The 22,989-nt window shown below is 41.4% G+C and overlaps 1 protein-coding gene across 2 annotated transcripts; it reads left to right on the forward strand.

Annotated features, from left to right (window-relative positions):
* Window positions 1–29: 29 nt before the first annotated feature.
* On the forward strand, window positions 30–22,989 carry RIPK1 (receptor interacting serine/threonine kinase 1; the record flags this gene model as incomplete). Of its 2 annotated transcripts, XM_081996958.1 has the most annotated exons (11): window positions 30–181; window positions 1,811–1,964; window positions 2,397–2,534; window positions 6,317–6,545; window positions 7,398–7,547; window positions 8,894–8,970; window positions 12,199–12,289; window positions 16,640–17,215; window positions 18,907–18,978; window positions 21,620–21,772; window positions 22,703–22,989. In XM_081996958.1, the coding sequence occupies 11 exons, from the start codon at window positions 30–32 to the stop codon at window positions 22,987–22,989; spliced, it is 2,079 nt and encodes a 692-aa protein (XP_081853084.1). The 2 variants fall into 2 exon arrangements, with proteins under 2 accessions (XP_081853084.1, XP_081853085.1); XM_081996959.1 differs by lacking the exon at window positions 18,907–18,978.

Below are 22,989 nucleotides of genomic sequence, written 5' to 3' on the forward strand. Positions count from 1 at the left end.
TTAGTTGCTAAGTCACAACAACTGCAAACATGTCGCTGGAAGACATCCACATGAACACCCAGGATTTGCTTGAAAAAAAACAATTAGATGCTGGAGGATTTGGAACAATTTCTTTATGCTTTCACAAGAAACATGGATTCGTAGTATTAAAAAAAGTGTACACAGGACCCCAGCGCACTGAGTAAGTTACAGATCCTAGTTCTGATTTTTATCTTTCAGTTAGTTCAAGGAATCTTCTAAACTCAATGGAGATAAATCTAAATAAAGTGTAATAATTTCACATCTTTGGATCCTGGAGACACTGTGTGGGGAAAATACTCTAAGACAATACTAGCAGCTGTCTTGCAAATTTTCCTTTTTTCCCTCTCACAAGCCAACTTTTTTAGTCTTAACTAATTGTTCCAGTGAAGTTCCTGTTTTCTGTTGCAAGGTGAGCACTACTGTGAATTGTTAAGAATCAAGGGGACTCTTGCACACTTAATGAAATCCAGGAACTCAGTGGCATGTGATATTTTCAAGCTTGCAGATTGATTTTCAATACAATTGTCCAGCTGTAGGTGTCCACTAGGAACTAAACACACATAAGTCATCAGCAGGACTCCAACCTCACATGTATAATACCAAGAATGTAACCCTCTCTCCCTTGAGAAAAAGTGGAGTGAGCCCAACACACTGATTTAATTCAAGGATTGAATTAGCTGTTGATTTCAGTGGATTCAGGTCACATTGCAGCTCTGCTACCTCAGAGCCATAACAATCCTAAAACTGTCCCACGAGTCATCCACTAGAGAGAGACAAAAACCCATGTTCTTCCAGTTTGGGTTATAATAAATAAATTAACTGAATGTTTATTTTGCCAGTGGAAAACAAATTAAGAGATTCTAGTAGTTTGCAAGCTGCACTGACAGTTTGTGATGAACACAGTTAATGGACAAGCCTGCCTGGTTTATTTTTGTGTTTGGGGTTTTACTTTCTCACTACACGGGGTCACAAGTTTAGCAAATTTACAACTGAGCCTAATGCAAAGAAAACAGCCACTTTCTTCTCTAGTACTAGAGGAACACAGAGGGAGAAAGCAGTTTCCTTTTAAGTCGCAGGGTAGACATGCATTAGCAAGCAACATATTCTCAAGATTTTCTTACATCATTTTGCCTGATGACTAGAACAGGAGTAATAGCAAAAAGATTATTTAGTATAAAGAAGGGTACCATCCTTCTTTATCACCCTTGGTGAGCTCCCAGCTGTGTACCTGTGACTATTGATGGGTTGTACTGAGGCCTAGATAAAGAATTAAGCTTTGACTTTATCCTAAACCAGTGATCCTTAGTAAATTTTATCACCAGCCAGTATGTGGGTGGATCCCCTGTAATAAATCCATTTTGAACGTGAGCATGAATACCAGCCCTCTGGGAAAGAGACCTGTATTGTTTGCTGTAGTGGAGCGAGTCTTCATCCTCCTTGTCCAAAGGCTCTTTCAGCCCTGCCCTGATCCCACCCCAGTTGAAGGATTTGGACATACACAACCAACAGTGCACCTACAAAAAGAAAGCTTATGCACTTTCTGAAAAGCAGACCTTAAAATCAGGCTGAGCAGACAGTGTCTGTGCAAGGCATTTGAGACTTAGAGAATACAACCTGGCATGAACAAAGGTGTATCAATTAAAAACCAGCTGAAGGTATGGCTCATCTTACAGTGGCTCTAGAGATGTTGACATTTTTGGTCACTGTTTTCATCATGAATCAACAGCATCTTCATCCCTGTGTTCTTTCTAGCCTGGCATCTAAGCTCATTGTATTTTCTGCTTTACAGATATAATGCTTCCCTCCTTGAAGAAGGCAGGATTATGCGCAGATTGCAGCATGACCGTGTGGTAAAACTACTAGGTATAATTTTGGAAGATGGAAACTACTCACTTGTGATGGAGTATGTGGACCGGGGGAACATGATGAAAGTGCTACAGAAAGTGAGCAGTGAATTGTTTCATCCCTTCCCACTCCTTAGGTTTGATAAGATGCTTGAAAAGGACAGGATGTTATTGCTGTGTCCAAAGAATGGAGTCTTTAGTTTCTTACTCTCCTTTTTGTATTAGAGCCAGTGGCAGCCCTGCTCTCCCTAGAGACAGCAGAGGACAGTTATGGCTTTCCTGCACATCACAGAGGAGCAGACCACAGTTCAGACTTAGAGGATTGTTTGTAGAGATATGTGGAGAATTTGCCAAAGAATGCTTTTCTAAATATGGAGTGATTCTAGAATTACTTTAATGTGAAAATTTAGATCCAAGGAGGACCTTGGTTCTTTTTTACTCTTGGGACTGAGAAAGAAACTTTTTTAAAGACTGTTTTTTAACTGATGGTTGTAGTAGCATTTTTTAATAGATGGTACTTCTTTATTTTAGCTCTCACTGCCTTTGTCAGTGAAAGGGCGTTTTGTGCTGGAGATCACAGAAGGAATGCTTTATCTGCATGAGCAAGGCTTCGTACACAAAGACCTAAAACCAGAAAACATCCTTGTGGACACAGACTTCCACATTAAGGTACTTTTTAGAATGTAAATAGAGAAAGCTGATGGTTTCAGTTGAAGAACCCAGTTCAACTGCATTGGTTAGTATTCCTAACTGGTAGATGAACTCTTTTGTAGTCTACTGAGTTATCGCTAAGAGAGTGTTAGCAGTCGATCATTGAAGTGTGGTAGCCTATAAAACCTCCGAGCCTGAGATTTGTATAATCTTCCCCATCTGTGGAAAAAAAAAAACCCCACTAACGTTATTTAAAAAAATTAATAATATTGTTGAGAATTAACGAACTACAAATAACAAAACAGCTAGAAAGGAAAAACAAACCTTAACACGCAAAATAAAATGTCTTATGGATCATGTCTTTTGTCCCTAATTGCTGTAATTTCTCCTCATGCCTTTACCTCCCCCTTTTTATTCCTTTCCATCTTTTGCCTATTATCTTTTCCTCTTTTGTCTCTCTCTCTTTTTTCCCTTAGTCATCATTTTTAAATGACAGCCAGCAGCTACAAAAAAAGCAGCATGAAGCTACTTCAAAGAATGGTTTATAGGCCTGTTCCAAAGCCCTTCTATTAACTTTAGTGGGCTTTTGGTTCAAGACACATAGATACAGAGCCTACTTCTGAATAAACCTGAGTAGAATTTGCAGCAGTCCTCATCAAATGTCCTGTCTCTGGTCAAGGTGAGTTGCTGAAATAATCACCCCATTACAGTATGAAACTGCAGAATAAATTTCTGTTGAGAGCTCTGTCATTTGTTATTTCTCACACATATATTAGTGAGAAGTGGTTTGACAAGGTTAGTATAGTAGTAAATACTAGTGCAGTGTAAGCAGCTTGCAGGTAAGAGTTATAAACTTTTTTCCCCCATGAAAAATAAAAAAACAACAAAAAAAAAAAACCCATGATCTGCTTTAAATGTAAACTGGATGTTTTTTTGGGCTTCAGCTTGCTTATATGGACAGGACCAAACTAGGCTATCACCACACTGCATGACAAACTGAACTGGAACCCAGGATCAAATTCGGAATCAGATCAAACCTCCTTAAGCGGCTTGATCAAAAGTTTAATTTAAGGCAGCAGCATGATTTATCTGCTTGAATGTGTCTAACTGACAATATTTATAAAGGGAAATAGTTGTTCTAGGAAACTGCAAATGTAGGAGGATTTATATCATATGGAGGTCCCAGAAGACTGGAGGCTTGCCAATGTGACACACATTTACAAGAAAGGCCGGAAGGAGGATCCTGGGAACTACAGGCCTGTCAGCCTGACCTCTGTACCGGGGGAGATCATGGAGAGGTTCGTCTTCAGAGTGCTCACAGGGCATGTGCAGGACAACCAAGGGATCAGGCCCAGCCAGCATGGGTTCATGAAAGGCAGGTCCTGCTTGACCAACCTGATCTCCTGCTATGACCAGGTGACCCATCTAGTGGATGAGGGAAAGACTGTGGACGTTGTCTACCTGGACTTTAGCAAAGCCTTTGACAGCATCTCCCACAGCATTCTCCTGGAGAAACTGGCGGCTCATGGCTTAGACAGGTTTATTCTTCGCTGGGTAAAGAACTGGCTGGATGGCCGAGCCCAGAGACTTGTGGTGAATGGCATTAAATCCAGCTGGTGGCCGGTCACAAGCGGTGTTCCCCAGGGCTTGGTTCTGGGGCCAGTCTTGTTCAATATCTTTATTGATGATCTGGATGAGGGAATCGAGTGCTCTCTCAGTAAGTTTGCAGATGACACCAAGTTGGGTGGGAGTGTTGATCTGCTGCAGGGCAGGAGGGCTCTGCAGAGGCATCTGAACAGGCTGGATTGATGGGCCAAGGTCAACTGTATGAGGTTTAACAAGGCCAAGTGCTGGGTCCTGCACTTGGGTCACAACAACCCCATGCAACGCTACAGGCTTGGGGAGGAGTGGCTGGAGAGCTGCCCAGTGGAAAGGGACCTGGGGGTGCTGGTTGACAGCCGGCTGAATACGAGCCAGCAGTGTGCCCAGGTGGCCAAGAAGGCCAACAGCGTCCTGGCCTGTAGCAGAAATAGCGTGGCCAGCAGCAGTAAGGAAATGATTGTGCCCCTGTACTCGGCACTGGTGAGGCCGCACCTGGAATCCTGTGTTCAGTTTTGGGCCCCTCACTACAAGAAGGATGCTGAGGTGCTTGACCGTGTCCAAAGAAGGGCAACGAAGCTGGTGAGGGGTCTGGAGCACAAGTCTTATGAGGAGCGGCTGAGGGAACTGGGGTTGTTTAGTCTGGAGAAGAGGCAGCTGAGGGGAGACCTTATCGCTCTCTACAGCTACCTGAAAGGGGGTTGTGGCAACGAGGGTGTTGGTCTCTTCTCCCAAGTAACTAGTGATAGGACAAGAGGAAATGGCCTCAAGTTACGCCAGGGGAGGTTTAGATTGGATGTTAGGAAAAATTTCTTTACCGAGAGGGTGGTCAAGCATTGGAACAGGCTGCCCAGGGAGGTGGTGGAGTCACCATCTCTGGAAGTGTTCAAAAAAAGTGTGGATGTGGCTCTTCAGGACATGGTTTAGGGGACACAGTGGCGCTGGATTAATGGTTGGACTTGATGATCTTGAAGGTCCTTTCCAACCTTAGTGATTCTGTGTGATATCCTCCTCTGTCACATTAGACCTTCTCTCACTTGTAGACATGAATGTGGACTCTTACTTCCTCAGCAGGATGTTGCTTACATTTTCCTCTTCTGCTGAATACTTCACCTCAAAATTTAGCCCAAACCTTCAGAAACTCGAAAAGGAACAATAAGCTAGTTAGAGGCAACAAGAGAGAAAAGAAAAGCAAGTTAGAAGCAAGACAAGTTGTCACCTCAGTTTTATCTGAAGTGATTGGGTTACACATCTCAGTTTGACAGCTGCCTGTGGCCAAGAGAGGCAGTCCCATTTTCTTCCAATTTTCCCCTCCTGTTGACCTCCTCTTCTCTTAGCACTGATGCTAATATGACCACCCTGCCCTGCTTTAGGAAGCCAAACCAGCAGATTACAATTTGCCTTGTTGGCAGTGCTACCCTTCTGTTGAGGAGTGCTTGATTCAGTAAGCCATTTTAGTGCCTTGCACTCGGTCTTCCCAGTGTCAGGTAAGTGTCAGTGCTGGAACAGGAGGAGCAGAGGGAGCACATAACAGGAGGCTGTGGGGAAAGGAGGGAAAGATTACTTTCTTCACCATCAGCCATTAGTCTAATTGTAAAACTGCACCCTAAGGTTTCAGTAATGTCACCTTGTCAAGCACACAGTACCCAGGTATCCCTGCTTTAACTTATTCCATGCCTCTGCCATACACATCACATCATTTTAGATCCTCTTCCTCCCTCTTTCTGTAGGAAGATCTAAGGAAGTTTGGTTAAATTGAATCTAAATGGAAAGGGCAGTAAGGGAAGAAGGATACCTGCCCATCTCATAGATTACTTCTGGATTTGAATCTTAGCTTCTTATATGGATCTTGTGTTCTGCCAGAAGCACTGCAAGCAGATCTTGAACATGATTGTCAATATAAGCAAGAACAAACTTATTTTTTCCTTACATTGTGTGATTGTTCCAAGTGGGGTTAAGTTAATAATGAAGGTTCAGCCTAATGGTGCCCAGCTGGCAGTGATACTTCATTTAGGAAAAAAAAAAAACAAAACATAAAATGACAAATAGTTTGTTTTCCTTTTTTGTAGTTGCATTTTTTGCAGTGTTTCATTTTTAGGTAAGTTATTACCATCTATTCATTATAAAATTGAGCACTGCATGAAATACTTGTTTATCTCCTCTTCATCACAGCACTAGCTCTGATGTATCTCATTTTTCAGATTGCAGATCTTGGTGTTGCCTCCTTTAAGAACTGGAGTCGGCTGACCCATGAAGAGACTGTCCGACAGAAGCAAATCAAGACCACTTGCCAGAATAATGCTGGGACTCTTTTCTATATGGCCCCAGAGCATTTAAGCTGTGTTAATGTAAAACCTGTAGAGAAATCAGATGTTTACAGCTTTGGCATAGTGATCTGGGCAATTTTTGCTAACAAAGAGCCATATGAACGTAAGTTACTTCCAAAAGGTCACTATCACAAAAATAAGTTACAAATGTTAAGCACTTAAACTTACAAAATTAAGATTAGTAGATTAAATCACCTATGACCAAAAATAGCAGCTGTTTGGCATCTCATGGAAAGTAAGAGTCATTAGTTGCATCATTCCCGACTTCTAAGGATGGACAAGAACATCTGAATTGAAATGCAGGCATGAGCCCAATCTCGTCACATCCATATGGTGTGGGCAGAAACCTGCACTCAGAGGCGGAAGTTAGGCAAACCTTGGGCAGGCCAGGATGGAAACTTTGATGTACGCTATTTCCTAAGGTGGGCTTGTTATGTCTGTTTTTTTCTTTTAAACAGAAATGGTCACACAGCAAGTTACTGCTTCTCAGCTGTTTGGTGCTAATTTCTCAACATGCAGTAATGTGCTCATGTAGAACAACAGACCCAGATTGTGGAATTAGAGAGTAATGCATTTATCATTTTGAATGAATTGTTTGCTAACTAAGTGGCCAAACATTGCCTGTGTGGCTATCTTTGTGTTTGTACCCGGTGCAGAGCATAACAAAGATTCAGATTCTAGAGAGCTAGATCTGTCACCCTCACTCACACTGGGCATGTGTTACATATAAAAGTAAATCCACTAATCTTAAAATAAATCTTTCATCCATGGAAGTTAGGGCAGTGGATTCAAATTCACTAATGGGAGAGATCTGTAGCTGTAAATCAGACATCTTTCTCTGAAATCTTCTTTTACATGTCCGCAAACACACAGGGAGCTGCTTCACTATTTCTTTTACCTACGGAAAGGTAGCAAAACCTGTGATCAGGATCTAACAGGAAATTTTATTTTTCAGATGGTATAAATGAAGCCCAGATTTGCTTTGCCATCATGAATGGAAACAGACCAGACATAAAGGAAATCACTCATAAATGTCCAGTGGAAATTATTGACTTAATGAAACAATGCTGGGAGCAAGAGTCAGAGAAACGGCCGACCTTTGCAGGTAGGGCGTTGCTTTGGGATTGTTTTTGTATGTGTTTGTCAATAGTTTGTAATGCAGCAAAACAAACTTGAGTGTTTTCCTCTTAAAATATAAATTTTTGCTTTGAAAATAGAAATATCAATTTATGTGCCCAGTAAAGCATGCTCCCTGTACAAAATGGGATCGGGTCCAACATTTACAGATTTGAGAAGTACTAGTGAGTGGATGGAGCTAAGACACTTTATATCTGCTGATGATTTGTGTTCAGCATAGTATAATCTTCCTACTGAAATTTACAGAAAAGCTAACATTGAGGGGCATAGTATATCTTGGGTATAACTGAGAAAATAACCTATCAAAATTAGCTTCAAAAGCTGTCCCAGTTCAGCCTTCCGTGGCCAATGCAGCAGCCTTTGACTAGCTAATCATCTGTTCATATAGTCAGATCCCAAAACACTTGCAGTCAGTAAAAGCCTTGACTGAATGTTCTGGGAAGGAGACTAAGAGCATTCAGCAAATAAGTAAAAATTCTTTATCTCCTCTTGTCTCTTCTTTCTGCCTCAACATGTAGTGCCAAAAAAACCGAACCCCAAACACCCACACCCCCTCCCAAACCCAAAACAACAACAAGCAAAAAAATATGCACAAAACATCCAACCCTCCCCCCCAAAAAACCAAAACAAAACAACAGTAAGCAGAAAAAAACAACACCCAACCCACAAAAAAAACCCCAACCTACAGATAACAGGAAATGGAGGTTTGGATTTAGACAGGGGCACCAAGACCTTCATATACAACAGGCATGTACTTTAAAATACTCAGAGGAAATTTGTATACTGGGAGGAACCCATCTAGTATTTCCATATTTAACCTGCATAATCTACTGCTGATGGGTTGAGTTTATGCTTACACTGGGTCTTAGCTTCTAATTTTCCCATATGCAAAATACTACTATTTACCATTTAGTAGTTATTTCAGTAATTTCATCTTTAGCAGAGACAGAATAGTTATTCATCAAATAGCTGAATGCAATTGAATATATCTTATTTCTTAAAATGCAGCAACAAATCCTTTGGCCAGTCAAGTCAAGGCAAGGTGCTCTCAGTCACAGATCATAGACAGAGAGCTTTCACCCTAAAAAGCAATACAATGGCAACAACAAAAAAAATCCCTAGAAAACACCCTGTTCTTGTTACTATATTAAGGCTAAATGGAGCCATGTGAACAGATTCCAATGTATGTACAATTTTCCTGTTTCTGACTTCATACAAGTCTTTATTCAATCCTTATCCATAAAAATTGTTAACAGTATAAATCACTTATTTTCCATTGAAAGCCACTTTCACTTAGTTACTTTCTTTTTGCAGAAATTAGTCAAAGATACAAGCCATTTTACTATCAAAATCTAGGAAAAAATGTTGAAGATGATCTGAAGAAGTTAAAAGTGAGTAACTTTCTAAGCATTTTAAAGTATCAGTTCCCCACATCCCCTCTCGCCAACCACAATTATGGCCAGATTCTGCCACTTTGAGACTGATCATGCTTGACTGACCCCATTTCCTTCTGTGATTAAATGACTGGATTTGTGAATGAGTGGAGAGCAGTGCATGTCATTTACCTCAACTTTAGGAAGATTTTTAACACTGTCTCCCAAAATATTCTTGTATCCAAGTTCAGATGTTACTATCTAGATGGGCAGGTGAAAACAGGTTGGATAGGGAGTCTCAGAGGGTAGTCGTTAATGGGTCCTACTTCAGCTGGAGGCCAGTAGCAACTGGAGTGGTGTAGGGGTCACCTATAATGGAACCTTCCAGGGAAGGTTTACTCCTTTATCAGTGACTTTAGGGAAGTGATGGAGCGTACTCTTATAAAGTATGCAGGTGACACCAAACTAGGAGGACCAGTCAATGCAGTCAGAAGGGCAAGTCTGACAGCTGCAGGCTGGAAGAATGGGGTGACAGAAACCTTGTGAAATTCAGAAAGGACAAATGCAACGTGCTGCACCTGGAATAACCCCTGGCTTCAGTGCCAACGGGGGGCTGCCTGGCTGGAGAGCAGTGCTGCTGAGAAGAACGTTAAGGTGGTGGTGAGCAGCAACCTGGGCACCAGCCACAGCCTGCCAGGAAGGCCAGCAGCATCCTGGGCTGTACCAACAGTGTCACAGGCAGTAGAGCAAGCAGATCTGCTCAGCACTTTTTAGTCCTGCCATATGAGATGGGGCTGAGGGACCGAGATTTTTTCAGTCCAGACATGCGATGGCTTTGGGGGAACATAAATAGCGGCCTGCCCCATCAGGTGGGTTTATTGAAAAGACAGAGCCAAGCTCTTCACAGCAGCGCATAGCAGGATGATAAGAGACAGCAAATACAAAATGAAATGAGAGATTCAAAGTGGATGTAAGAGAAAACGGCTTTTCCCCATGAGGATAGCTGAGCAGTGGAACAAGTTGGCTAAGGAGGTTGTCCAGTCACCACCATTGGAATTTTTCAACACCCAACAGCACAAAGCTCTGAGCTACCATCTCTGATCCCATGAGTGACCCTGTTTTGAGCAGGCGGTGGACCTGAGGTCCTCCAGGGTCTATTCGCAGCTGAGTGACACACTGATTCTATGATAATACTTTTCAAAAGCTCCTTATATGTCCATTAAGTCTCACTTATGAAATAAAATGTTACTCCTAGAGATTCAAAAGTGGCAGAATCTTATTTAGACTAAGTGTAAAAAACACTGTAAATTCTTGGTAATGTTTGTCCTGCATTCAGGCAATGTCTAATGAGTCCCAGCTTGCTTGAGACCAAGAAGCCATACCGCAGTAATAACGGCAGAGAAAATTTGAAATCAGATGTTTTTCTGAGAGTCCAACTTGGTTTCTCTTACTTTTCTGGCTGTAGGTTTATAAATGGTAATAAAAAGTATTATTTCCTGACTGAAAATAAGAGAATGAGAACTTCTTGAGTAATTGGACTGATTATGGAACCATTTTATCACAGATTTTATCAATTTACTCACTTCAGTAGTACTGAGAGCTGTCAGTGAGAACTCCTGGAATTAGGGGTTTAATCTTTGCAGTGAAGTGAGGCTCAGAAGCATACATACCCAGTTATTTTAACTAAGACAAACAAGAAAGACTGAGAGAGAAAAACAGCTTCCTTTGTGAAACCATTTGTTTACAGTTTTCTTTGAAGCTCTTCCTTCTGTCACCAAGTCTACAATTGTGGAATTGAAAGTTTCTGTTTTAGAGAACATGTGATGTTTATGAAGCACCAGTGACTGTTCAAAAAAGCAATCGAGTTTTGCAAAATGAAACTGATGAAACAAATTTCCTGGATTGATTTGACCAAACTAACTCACAATGTGAGGTATATACATCTAACTTATGATAGCAGGCTCAAATCAGGATCATGGCCAATTACACTAGCCACATTAGCTCTCTGCAAATATATACCTCTAAATCATAGGGACCAAGGGACTATTTAGAAAATGGGCCACAAGTCTATTACTTTCTCAGGAAGGAAAGCATCCATTCTGATCAGGGCACAGAATGTGAACACAGCATCCAAGACAAGTCAATGTGGTGAACTACTAGTACAGCTTCAGTACCAACATGAGTTAGAGGGTTTGGGTACAGTCTTCTCCCCCCCATGCCCCTGCCCAGCAATCGTGGAAGCAGAGTCCACAGCCTCCTAACTAAAAGCACCACAGAATCACAGACTGGTTCAGGTTGGAAAGGACCCCTGGAGGTTGTCTGGTCCAACCCCCCCTACTCAAGCAGTTCAGTTACTCAAGTAAAATCTAAAGACCTAAGGTTGTAATGTGTTTCAGAGTGTCACCTTTTGCTTTTGGAAAGAAGTAGATTTTTTGGGAAGAGATAGTAGTTGTTTATTTTTAATATGTGAAAGTACTTCTTGGGTTTAATAAAAAAAAAAAAAAACTCAACCAAAACCCACTTTTAGAAATTATTTTATGAGCAAGAAACACTGGGGAAATTAAAAAATAATTCTTCCAGATAAAAAAGTTTTTTACTTCCAGTGAAGTCTGAATAATGGAAACACCAAAAGAGTAGAACAGGAATGGACTTTGCCTTCACTCTATTGAAGTGAGGATGAGGGTTTACAGAAAGGAAATTGTATCTTTCTGAAGATTTGCTCTGAACTCCTTGTTCCTAACATTCTTCATAAAAGTCAGTGTGGCCATACCTGAATGTAAATCTTCCTCACCTCCTGCCTGTTGATGAATGTACTTATTAAATATAAATCCACAAAACAGGATGCATGTTTGCCACCTTTACCTCAGCAGCATCCTCTCACCAAGCTTGCTTGGAGAAAGTCTAGCTATTAAGTACAAGACGGACAATCCAAAACCACTATGTCTGTATTAAGCTCATACTCGTGTAGACAAGGGTACAGTTTAGCAAACTCAGAGCATTATATATGCATTGCAATCCTTCCTCCCTACACTGAGGAAAAGATTTTTGCCCATCTGTAGCAAAGCAATGGGTGTTTTCTCTGAAGCTGTGCTCCCTCTAAGAGCATGGGATATCTTCACACAAATTCACAGAATCTGTTCATCCAGGTCACTTCACTGTGAAGCTGTGCTGTTTCCTATTCTACAAGTACTCCCTTTGGTTAAGCTTTTGCCTATAACTTGATCACTTGTTCTTTCTTGCGTGCAGAAAATGTGGCCTGAGTCAAATGAACTGCTGAATAGGATGCAATCCCTTCAAATAGATGCTGTAGCAGAAGATACCAGTAATGGTCCCATAGGTAAGTCACTTACTAGCACATCATTACTCTGTGTATTCTGCCAAAGGTAAAGTTGCATACATGTACAAAGTAAGTAATCTTACCATTAAGGGGTTATGAAGAGACTCAATCATTCAGCACTTCAGAAAGAACTGTAATCACTGAAAAGATTAAATTTGCTCCCAGGGTCCTAGAAGTCATACTTACTCTTTCAAGTTTTCCGCAATCTACAGTTTGAACTGTAGATACTCGTCTGCTTTCCTCTCCCATGCCAAAAGTTTTGTTTAACATTAGGCTTTTCAATGGTCACTTCATAATTACTTTTCATACTTGATCTTTCTTCCCATCCTTTTAGTCATGCCAACTGCTTGGTCTGTAGGCTTCAATTTCATGAAGACTTTCCTTTCTCCTCCAATCCAGCCTTTCTTATGAATGCTCTGAATACAATCAGGATGCATAATTATAGTGTATTCCTTTGTTTATAATCTTGCTCTTTATGGAATCTGAGGAACACTAATAGATTAATTTTCTCTCCTTTCTCTCATTTTCTGTCAAATCTTGGATGAGTTGCATGTTTCATGGTTTTATAGAGCTGTCTCACTAATGTGTGGTGACATAGTTACAGTTTTGTAGTAATGTATCTGGAATTCTTTTACCAAAGTTTCTTAATGGCAAAGGATATGGGATCATATTTGCAACATTGATTTACAAGCAACAAGATCAAGTTCAGTAGAAATAACATCCTGCTCCATGTGCTTACACCGTTTGAAAGACATTATTAAATGAATAAACTGTAACACACAACTAATAAATCTTCTGCAAAGCTATGTTTGCCATAACTTTTCTTCAGTAGAACTGATGGACTTAGTAGGGCAGCCCCACTGCTATATTTTTAACTGAGTCTAGTTACATTTCCCTGGCAGAAATAATCACATATGACTGCAGCAGATTACAGATGCTCTTGTGTTTTAAGTACGAAAGCCTTTATTGTGAATCTACACTGCAGAAAGATACTATCTTGACAGCCTGTCAGTCAAAGTCAGGGTGGTTTTTTTTTTTCCCTCCAGTCAATGGGCATTATTCAGATAGTGGTAGTGAAAGATATCCCACAGGATCTTTTCATACATCTCAAGCTTGCCGTGGAGAATGGATGCCATCTAGCTTATGCTAATACTGAAATGCTAACAGCTGTCACTTTTGATGAGGTTGTTTCTGTATTAGCTTATTCCTCCCTCTCCCTTTCTAGCAGTGATAACAAAAGAAGCAGAGCAAGTCAGACTGAAGGTGTACTAATATACAGCCATCAAAAGGAACTGGTTTTGGTCTTGCCTAATATCAACTGAATTCGCGTAATTTGGAAAAAGTAAAATAACCAGTTCACTGGCATTATCTGACCTAAACAGAAGAACATAGGTACACTTTATTCCAATTTTACAGTGGTCTGTAAGAGTCTCTTGCTTTAGGTAGTGTACAGTGTTTTCTGGACAACTTTGAAGCTTTCAGAACTTTCTAAAGAAAGCATCTGTAGTCCTACCCTTAAAAACACAAGAAGAAGTAGTAACAAGCATATTTTTGCATTCTTGTTCAGTCTTGGAATGCTGCAGCATGATCTAGATCATAACTCATTCTAGTTCAAGACTGAAGTAGAGCTTCCTTTGAAAGTGTAAATTAGTTTGAAGAATGTAGATGGCAGAGACTATTGTATCTGGTAGGCATTACATGTAAAAATGTATTCTTTGGGACTATGAAGAATAAACTAGACAAAAAAGATTCATCACAGAATACCCAGACAAGGTATTTTACATAATTATTTGCAAACATTCAGAATCACAGAATCACTAAGGTTGGAAAGGACCTTCAAGATCAAGTCCAACCATTAATCCAGCACCACCATATCCCCTATGTCCTGAAGCGCCACATCCACACGTTTTTTGAACACTTCCAGAGATGGTGACTCCACCACCTCCCTGGGCAGCCTGTTCCAATGCTTGACCACCCTCTCGGTAAAGAAATTTTTCCTAATATCCAGTCTAAACCTCCCCTGGCGCAACTTGAGGCCATTTCCTCTTGTCCTATCACTAGTTACTTGGGAGAAGAGACCAACACCCTCGTCGCCACAACCCCCTTTCAGGTACTTGTAGAGAGAGATAAGGTCTCCCCTCAGCCTCCTCTTCTCCAGGCTAAACAACCCCAGTTCCCTCAGCCGCTCCTCATAAGACTTGTGCTCCAGACCCCTCACCAGCTTCGTTGCCCTTCTTTGGACACGCTCAAGCACCTCAGCATCCTTCTTGTAGTGAGGGGCCCAAAACTGAACACAGGATTCCAGGTGCGGCCTCACCAGTGCTGAGTACAGGGGCATGATCACCTCTCTACTTCTGCTGGCCACACTATTTCTGATACAGGCCAGGATGCTGTTGGCCTTCTTGGCCACCTGGGCACACTGCTGGCTCGTATTCAGCCGGCTGTCAACCAGCACCCCCAGGTCCCTTTCCACTGGGCAGCTCTCCAGCCACTCCTCCCCAAGCCTGTAGCGTTGCATGGGGTTGTTGTGACCTAAGTGCAGGACCCAGCACTTGGCCTTGTTAAACCTCATACAGTTGACCTCAGCCCATTGATCCAGCCTGTTCAGATTCCTCTGCAGAGCCCTCCTGCCCTGCAGCAGATCAACACTCCCACCCAACTTGGTGTCATCTGCAAACTTACTGAGAGAGCACTCGATTCCCTCATCCAGATCATCAATAAAGATATTGAACAAGACTGGCCCCAGAACCAAGCCCTGGGGAACACCGCTTGTGACCAGCTGCCAGCCGGATTTAACGCCATTCACCACAACTCTCTGGGCTTGGCCATCCAGCCAGTTCTTTACCCAGCGAAGAGTAAACCTGTCTAAGCAAAGAGTAAACCTTTAATGACAAATTATTTGTGCTGTATAGTGTAAAACTTATTACAGTGGTGTTATTTTCCATCCTGTTACACTCCCATTTTGCACTGATTAAACTCCAGTTCATGCCAGGGGAGACACACCAGTAAATCACACCCTGTAAATGCCTCAGGAACTGTTTATTTCAGTGGTTGAGAGCTTGACACCAATATAAGCAGAGCATGCTGTGAATTCTGACACCACTTGAATAAGTCAGATTTTGACACTGATATCTTAAACAAGCCTGTACTTCCTAGATAAAAAAAAAAAAATCTGTAATACTTCTCAGTAAAGGCATGCTATAAAATAAAACAAAACACAGTTTATGCTGGAAGTAATGTTACAGAATCATAGAATAGTTTGGATTGGAAGGGACCTTTAAAGGTCGTCTAGTCCAACCCCCCTGCACAGAGCAGGGACATCTTCAACCAGACCAGATTGCTCAGAGCCCCATCCACCCTGACCTGGAATGTTCTCAGGGATGGGGCATCTACCACCTCTCTGGGCAACCTGTGCCAGTGTTTCACCACCCTTATTATGAAAAAGTTCTTCCTTAGATCTAGTCTACCCTCTTTTAGTTTCAAACCATTACCCCTTGTCCTCTTGCAACAGGCCCAGCTAAAGAGTCTGTCCCCATCTTTCTTATAAGCTCCCTTTAAGTACTGGAAGGCTGCTATGAGGTCTCCCTGGAGCCTTCTCTTCTCCAGGCTGAACAACCCCAACTCTCTCAGCCTTTCTCCACAGGAGAGGTATTCCATCCCTCTGATCATTTTTGTGGCCCTCCTCTGGACTCTCTCCAACAGGTCCATGTCTTTCCAGTGCTGCGGGCTCCAGAGCTGGACGCAGGACTCCAGGTGGGGTCTCCGCAGAGCGGAGTAGAGGGTCAGAATCACCTCCCTTGACCTGCTGGCCACACTGCTTTTGATGCGGCCCAGGATATGGTTGGCCTTCTGGGCTGTAAGTGCACATTGCCAGCTCATGCCCAGCTTTTCACCCACCAGTACCCCCAAGACCTTCTCGGCAGGGCTGCTCTCAATCCCTTCATCCCCCAGCCTGTACTGATACTGGGGCTTGCCCTGACCCAGGTGCAGGACCCTGCACTTAGCCTTGTTGAACCTCATGAGGTTCACATGGGCCCATTCCTCAAGCTTGTCCAGGACCCTCTGGATGGCATCCCATCCCTCAGGCGTGTCAACCGCACCTCTCAGCCTGGCGTCATCTGCAAACTTGTTGAGGGTGCACTTGATCCCACTATGTTATTGGTGAAGATACTAAACTGGTCCCAATGCAGACCCCTGAGGGACACCACTCATCACAGAGAGCATTTATATTTTCACCTTTTATATATTACCATAATATTAATGGTAGATTAACAGATTCTAGTGTCATTGCAAAAAGTTATGTACTTGAATTTGGATGCATTTCAAAGATTTAATTTTCTTTCCTTTCAGATCAGCCTAATTCTCTACACAGCTCTCAAGGTCCCATGACCAGTCATGTTAACGAAGCCCTATTTGCTGCCTACCCTGGGAACCAGCCTGTTGAGAGCTGTGAGACCTCATTTACATCTCCTGATAATCTAGAAAGAAAACTTCAGTGTGAATACAACTACCACGTATTCGGCAGCCGGATGGATAAAGCAGTTCCACCTGTAGTGTACACCCCTGAAATGAGAGAGGAAGAAAGAAGACGAAGAGTTTCCTACGATCCATTTGCAAAGCCATCTCCTACTCCTCAATGGAATGAACTGTATCCAAGAGCTGAAAAAACAGGATCAAACACTAATCCATATTTTTGGCCACAGCCAGCTGCAAAACCACCGAAACAGGGAAATCTAGATATTTTTTATGGGCTTAAACCTAACTTAAACGCTAACAGTCTTCTAATGGGACACACAGAGGATCTGTATGGATTGTGTTCAGCAAGTGCCTTTAGCCTAAGTAAACCTCCTGTGCCTGAATCTGGCTCAAACCTGCAGTCACAGACCAACGTAAACTGGTATCCAAAGAATGCAGACACAGATACAGGTGAGATTCCTCCACTCCCAACACCTATGTTTCTGACGACACACTTGTTCTCTAAAAATGGAAGTGGCCAAGAGTGTTTTGCAGTTTATGTAACAACCACCTGCTTATTGCTAACAGTTGATCTGTGATACAGCAAAGGTGAATTTATTTCATTAAGTTCTCTTTGTTTACTTGAAGTTACTTCAGGTCACTAAAACACTAGCTTTGACTTTGTTGTGCTGCTTTCACTGATTTCAGGCTGTTAATTTCAAGTGAACCATTTCTAAAGCATCAGAGTAAGAAAGGAGCATCAGACCCAATACCGAAGTCTTCAGCTGTCAACCAAGTAATAGCAGACAGCAGATACTGCTACAGCAGCTACCAAAACCAAGAGGTGCTACCAATCATTCTAGGAAAGCAAAGGAGAACTTTTGACTCTCAAAAATGTAACATTCATACCATACGTTCTGCTTGTGCAGAAACAACATTTGTAGCATTTCAGAGCATAGACGGGTATTCTTAGCTTCATTTGCAGCAAGATAAGAGAATCCTAAGCTCAGGGAGCCAACAAGGAGCTAAGGCTCATAACTGGTTTTGATGGGGAGCTTCTGTCAGTATTTGCTAGTGAGCTAGTGGAGTAGAAAGGTATGGAGAAAAAGAAGAAAGGGTGAGCACTGGCAAAAAGTATAAATAAATGGTAACTACAGGCCTGTAAGATGTAACTTTTAGAAACTAGAGATAGCATGAGATACGTCAGCCTGTTTCTACTAAGTATCCAATATTTTTAGCGTGGCATTCTTTTCCAGATCATCTCACAAGAAAATCAAGGATGCCTAGCTATTTACAGGCAGAATGCCACAAAGGTGTTAGTCTGTTAAATTATTTATGCAGAGGCTGTGATTAGTTGTTTATGTGAGTTTATTTACTGAAATGAATCTGAGAGCTGTCATGTCAGAAGGCAGAGATTAGAACTGTCGACATCACTAATAAAGTAAAATCTTCTGTTTGAAATAAAAAAAGAAAACAGTCATTATAGGGAGGCTGCATACAATAGTATGGCAGGTATCAGACTGAGATGCAGAAGAGCTGCATTGCAGGTCTTCCATTGACTTACTGGGTGACCATAACTCAGTCACTCTTACTGCCCCATCACAAGTTGCAGAGCTTATCTGTGGGCATCCAGATCGATTACTGCCCTGGGCAGGAAGTTACATCTCTGCTGGACTTTACTGCCACCAGCAGAAGACAGTGGTGTCCCATGCCTTTGCTAGAGCAGGTCACAGGCGGCATGCCAACACAAACCACAGTCAGTCTCAGCAGTAAAGCAGTAGGAGCACACTTTGGAGTTTGGAATTTTCCGATTTGAATCCCTGATACGAAGCAGCTCAGTCCATAACTGCAGTACACTGTAATCCCACTCTGCTGTCTACTAGCCAGGTATTCATACACCCACGTGGAAGCCCATTGCCTTCACTGGGATTCAAGGTTGTTAGAGTGATTAGTCACTGAGCAAAACCACAATGAGGTCATTGCTTTAACAAGAGTTATTCAAGGAGATACAATCCTGTTAATTAAAAAGCTTCTCGTCTCTTTGTATTTAAGAGCACAAATTACGTACTCATACTGTTACAAATACGGCAGTCATTTTTAAGTACATTTGCTTTTTCATTTACATAATGCTTTTGGCATTTTTTTGTTTTCCCTCTGTTTAGGTAACAAGGATTCCACTTCTTTCACAAGGGGAACTTTTACATATTGTCCTACTGCAGCCAGAGGAAGCACAGGTAAGTGCTGTAGCCTTTATCCGTCCTGGCAGCCAACAGGCTGTGGATTGCATCCTGATCAGTAAAGCAAAAAACTTCAGGATCTTGAAATAATTTATGTTATTGCTTAATAGCTCTAACCATAGCTGAAGTTGTCAGTACCAGTTTGTAAAACTAATTCCTGTCTCTAGAAGGACCTGTACACACATTAAATATGTATTTGATGGATCAAGGACATCATCTTTTATGTAAAAGAGCTTTCAAAAACATGAATCACAGAATCACAGAATCACTAGGTTGGAAAGGACCTTCAAGATCATCAAGTCCAACCATTAATCCAGAACCACCATGTCCCCTAAACCATGTCCTGAAGCGCCACATCCACAGGTTTTTTGAACACTTCCAGAGATGGTGACTCCACCACCTCCCTGGGCAGCCTGTTCCAATGCCTGACCACTCTCTCAGTGAAGAAGTTTTTCCTAATATCCAATCTAAACCTCCCCTGGCGCAACTTGAGGCCATTTCCTCTTGTCCTATCACTAGTTACTTGGGAGAAGAGACCAACACCCTCGTTGCCACAACCCCCTTTCAGGTAGTTGTAGAGAGCGATAAGGTCTCCCCTCAGCTGCCTCTTCTCCAGACTAAACAACCCCAGTTCCCTCAGCCGCTCCTCATAAGACTTATAAGATCTCCTGTACACCTAAACCAGTTACTTTCTTAGGTTAAGCGTCCAAGTTGCTGTGACTGTACCCAACGCCTGAACCATTTGGGACACCTGTCCTTTCTTGATCTGGATTTTTAATACAAATCTCTAGCTGCAGGCTTTGTGCTGATGAGCCTTCCTTGGGGCACAGGTGTCTACAGTTCAACCATCTTAAATCCCTGAAATTCTGCCCTGTCCTTCAGGAGTTTTTAATACATGCTCCTTTCAAGTTGTGTTGCTTCGGGCACCGTGAACTCTTTAATTAAGCTTTTCAAGGCTTGTCCAGTTTGTAAGTGGTTTACACTTACAAAGGAAACTTGAAACAGCAGGTTTCTGTCTTCCTGACTATACGCCCCTTAGAGTCTTTAGATGACCGAAACACGACAAGCAAGCAAAGTGTAGAGGCTTGGGAAAAGAGATTTATAAGCACAGTAACTTTTACTTGAATATTGACAAAGCATTTGTACATGTTTTCATATCTTGTGCTACATTCATTTTTTTACCAGGTAAGAAAATAGCAAACATGATTTCTTCATTTTTTAGCCAAAAAATATGAACATATTTCCTGGGTCCTTCACATCAAAAAAAAAAAAAAAAAAAAAGGAAATGACACAGGAATCATAGTATTTTGAGACATGATAAAATGCATTCCTTCTGTGCAACTTCTAGAAACTAATCATGCATACCTATAAGTATTTCTGACTAGCAGTTTCAGGTTAACAATTATTAAATGCATTTAGTCAGATTTTCATACATGACCATAGATTTCCACGCTTCATATTGCAGTTGAGTGTGTAACAAGGATGTTTGTGCATCTAACCATTTTGGGTGATTAAATACAGAGCTTGGCCTGTCATTTTAAGTATCTGTACTTCCATTTTAGACCCAGCTTGTGATATTCACCATTTAAACTAGAGCTAGAACATTTAATGGATTATTATGAAACAGAGTTCAGAAAACATTGTCAAGAGAATAGAAAACTGATGTCTCCTAACATGACTAGAATAGTCACTCAGTTTCACGTGTGGAAATTGGACAACTGTAAGAAAAAGACACAAAATTAGGTGTTTAATTACATACAAGTAAACCACAGATGCAAGCTCCCAGAGGTGCATGCAGTTTAGCTGTGCAATTGGTGCACGTACACGTTGGCTTTTATTGCTGAGGATTCAGGCCTTAAAATAAAGGAGCAGGGGTTTTTTGGTAAGGTATCTCAGAAAACATTCTAGTCTTGCCTTAGAATGAAAAGTACAGAATGGGGGGGTGAATGAATTAAAAAAAAAAAAAAGAGAAATGTTGTTGAAACAAACACTGAGCAAGTAGTGCACTGTGATTCACTGTGAAAATAGATACAGCTGAAGAATATACTCCTAGATAGCAGGGATGAAATACACTGTGAAACAGAGAGGTGCCATCAAGACAACATAGTATAACGTAGAAAGTATAGAAACCTTCAGAGCAACTAGAAATGATTTTCTGTAGTCTCACAGAATTTCGAAGTAATAACTGACTTAAACCTGAACTTAAGTCTATGAAAAGTAAAGCTGAGAGGCAGAAGTAAGTCTTTAAGATTTAAATGAAAAGTGCTTTCACGTAAAGACTGACCTCCTGAAGCTCTTAGACAACAAAAAGCGAGGCTGCTACTGCACATTCCTGAAGCACAGAGAACTTTATTTACAGTCTAGTAACTACATAAGCATGTAAGGCTTGCTTATGGCACTTTGTCATAGAATAGAATAGGATGGGCTTTCACTAAGCTACATTTGTATCACACTGCATAATGAAAATATGCTCACAGTTGCCAGTAAATGGCCATTTCTACATTAAATGCAATAAAAACATTTAGTCACTTCCCTTATTGGCAGAACCTTCTTCCTCCTTATCTCCTCTGTATGTTACTTCTTGACATTTTGAACCATATGCAAGTGTTTAAAAATTGTATTAAATTCCCTTATACAGAAGATTCAATCAAGTACAACATAAGTAACAGCTCTGGAATTCAAATCGGATCCTACAATCACATGAAGATTGAAGAGCACAATCAACACATCAGCACTTCTCCTGTTGTTACAGAAGCAACTTACATGCATTATGAAGCAATGGGTATATTTGGTAAGAGAAATGTCTTCCTAGTTTTGATGTATTGTCTTCATATATTTATCTGAGAATCATTTGGTTTGCAATGTATGAAAGCAATACAGCTTTCTCCCTCTGATACTTGAGAAATAACTGTTTGGGTCTGTTTCTACTACATACTTAAGAGCATATAGCACAAGTAAGGATTTGTGCTAATACTGTTCTGTAATACTGTGTACCTCATTTGTCCTGTAGTTTTATGACCTCTTATGAGACACCAGATACAAGTATCGATATATACGCATCAAGAACAAGAGGTTTAACAACACTCAAATTGGTAGAAGCAAGGTTACGATTGGTGGTCCTCACCTGACTTGTAGTTTAAGTCATAGAATATCCTGAGTGAGAAGGGACCTATGAAGACCATTGAGTCCAGCACCTGACACCACACAGGGAAACCTAAAAGTTAAACCATATATCTAAGAGCATTGTCCAAATGCTTCTTCAACAGTGACAGGCTTGGGGCCAGAACCACTTCATTCATGTAGAAATCGGGAGGTTTTGAAATGTAATTTGTTTTTGTTAATTTACTGAATTAAACTATCCCTGTGTTTTCCTAAGTAAACAAACAGTGTCCCGGAATGTAAAACATACAGCTGACTGATGTCTGTATGATATAAGAACTCTAGGAAGGAGCTTTTCAATTTTGCAGGTTTAAGTGACAAACTGTAATGGCCTCAGATCAAAAAGCAAGCCCAGCAACTGACCACAATGCAGGTGTTCTGACTGGGAGTTTCTTTCCTGGCATCGCTGGGTAATACTGCCTCCATGAAACCAACTTGTGATTGTGTCCCTAAAATTCTGTCTCTAGTTATTACCAATAAATAGTTGTGGGAGGACAGGTGAGATAGTGAAAGGAGTGCAAGAAACATTAAATAATGACATTTTCTTACACTCTTTTTGCAGACAATACTACTGTCCTGACCGAGAAACATCTGAATCTAGTGAGAGAAAAGTTGGCTAAGCAGTGGAAGCACTGTGCTCGTAAACTGGGCTTCTGTGATCCCGAGATTGATGAAATTGATCATGACTATGAACGAGATGGACTAAAAGAAAAAGTTTACCAAATGCTGCTTAAGTGGGTAATGAGGGAAGGCTCCAAAGGTGCTACAGTTGGAAAGCTTGCCAAAGCCCTCTTTGGCTGCCAAAGACTGGATCTCCTTACTAGTTTGATGCAAATCAATGAGGAATAA

The sequence above is a fragment of the Phaethon aethereus genome (assembly GCF_964289735.1).
Source record: "Phaethon aethereus genome assembly, chromosome: 2".
NCBI lineage: Eukaryota > Metazoa > Chordata > Aves > Phaethontiformes > Phaethontidae > Phaethon > Phaethon aethereus.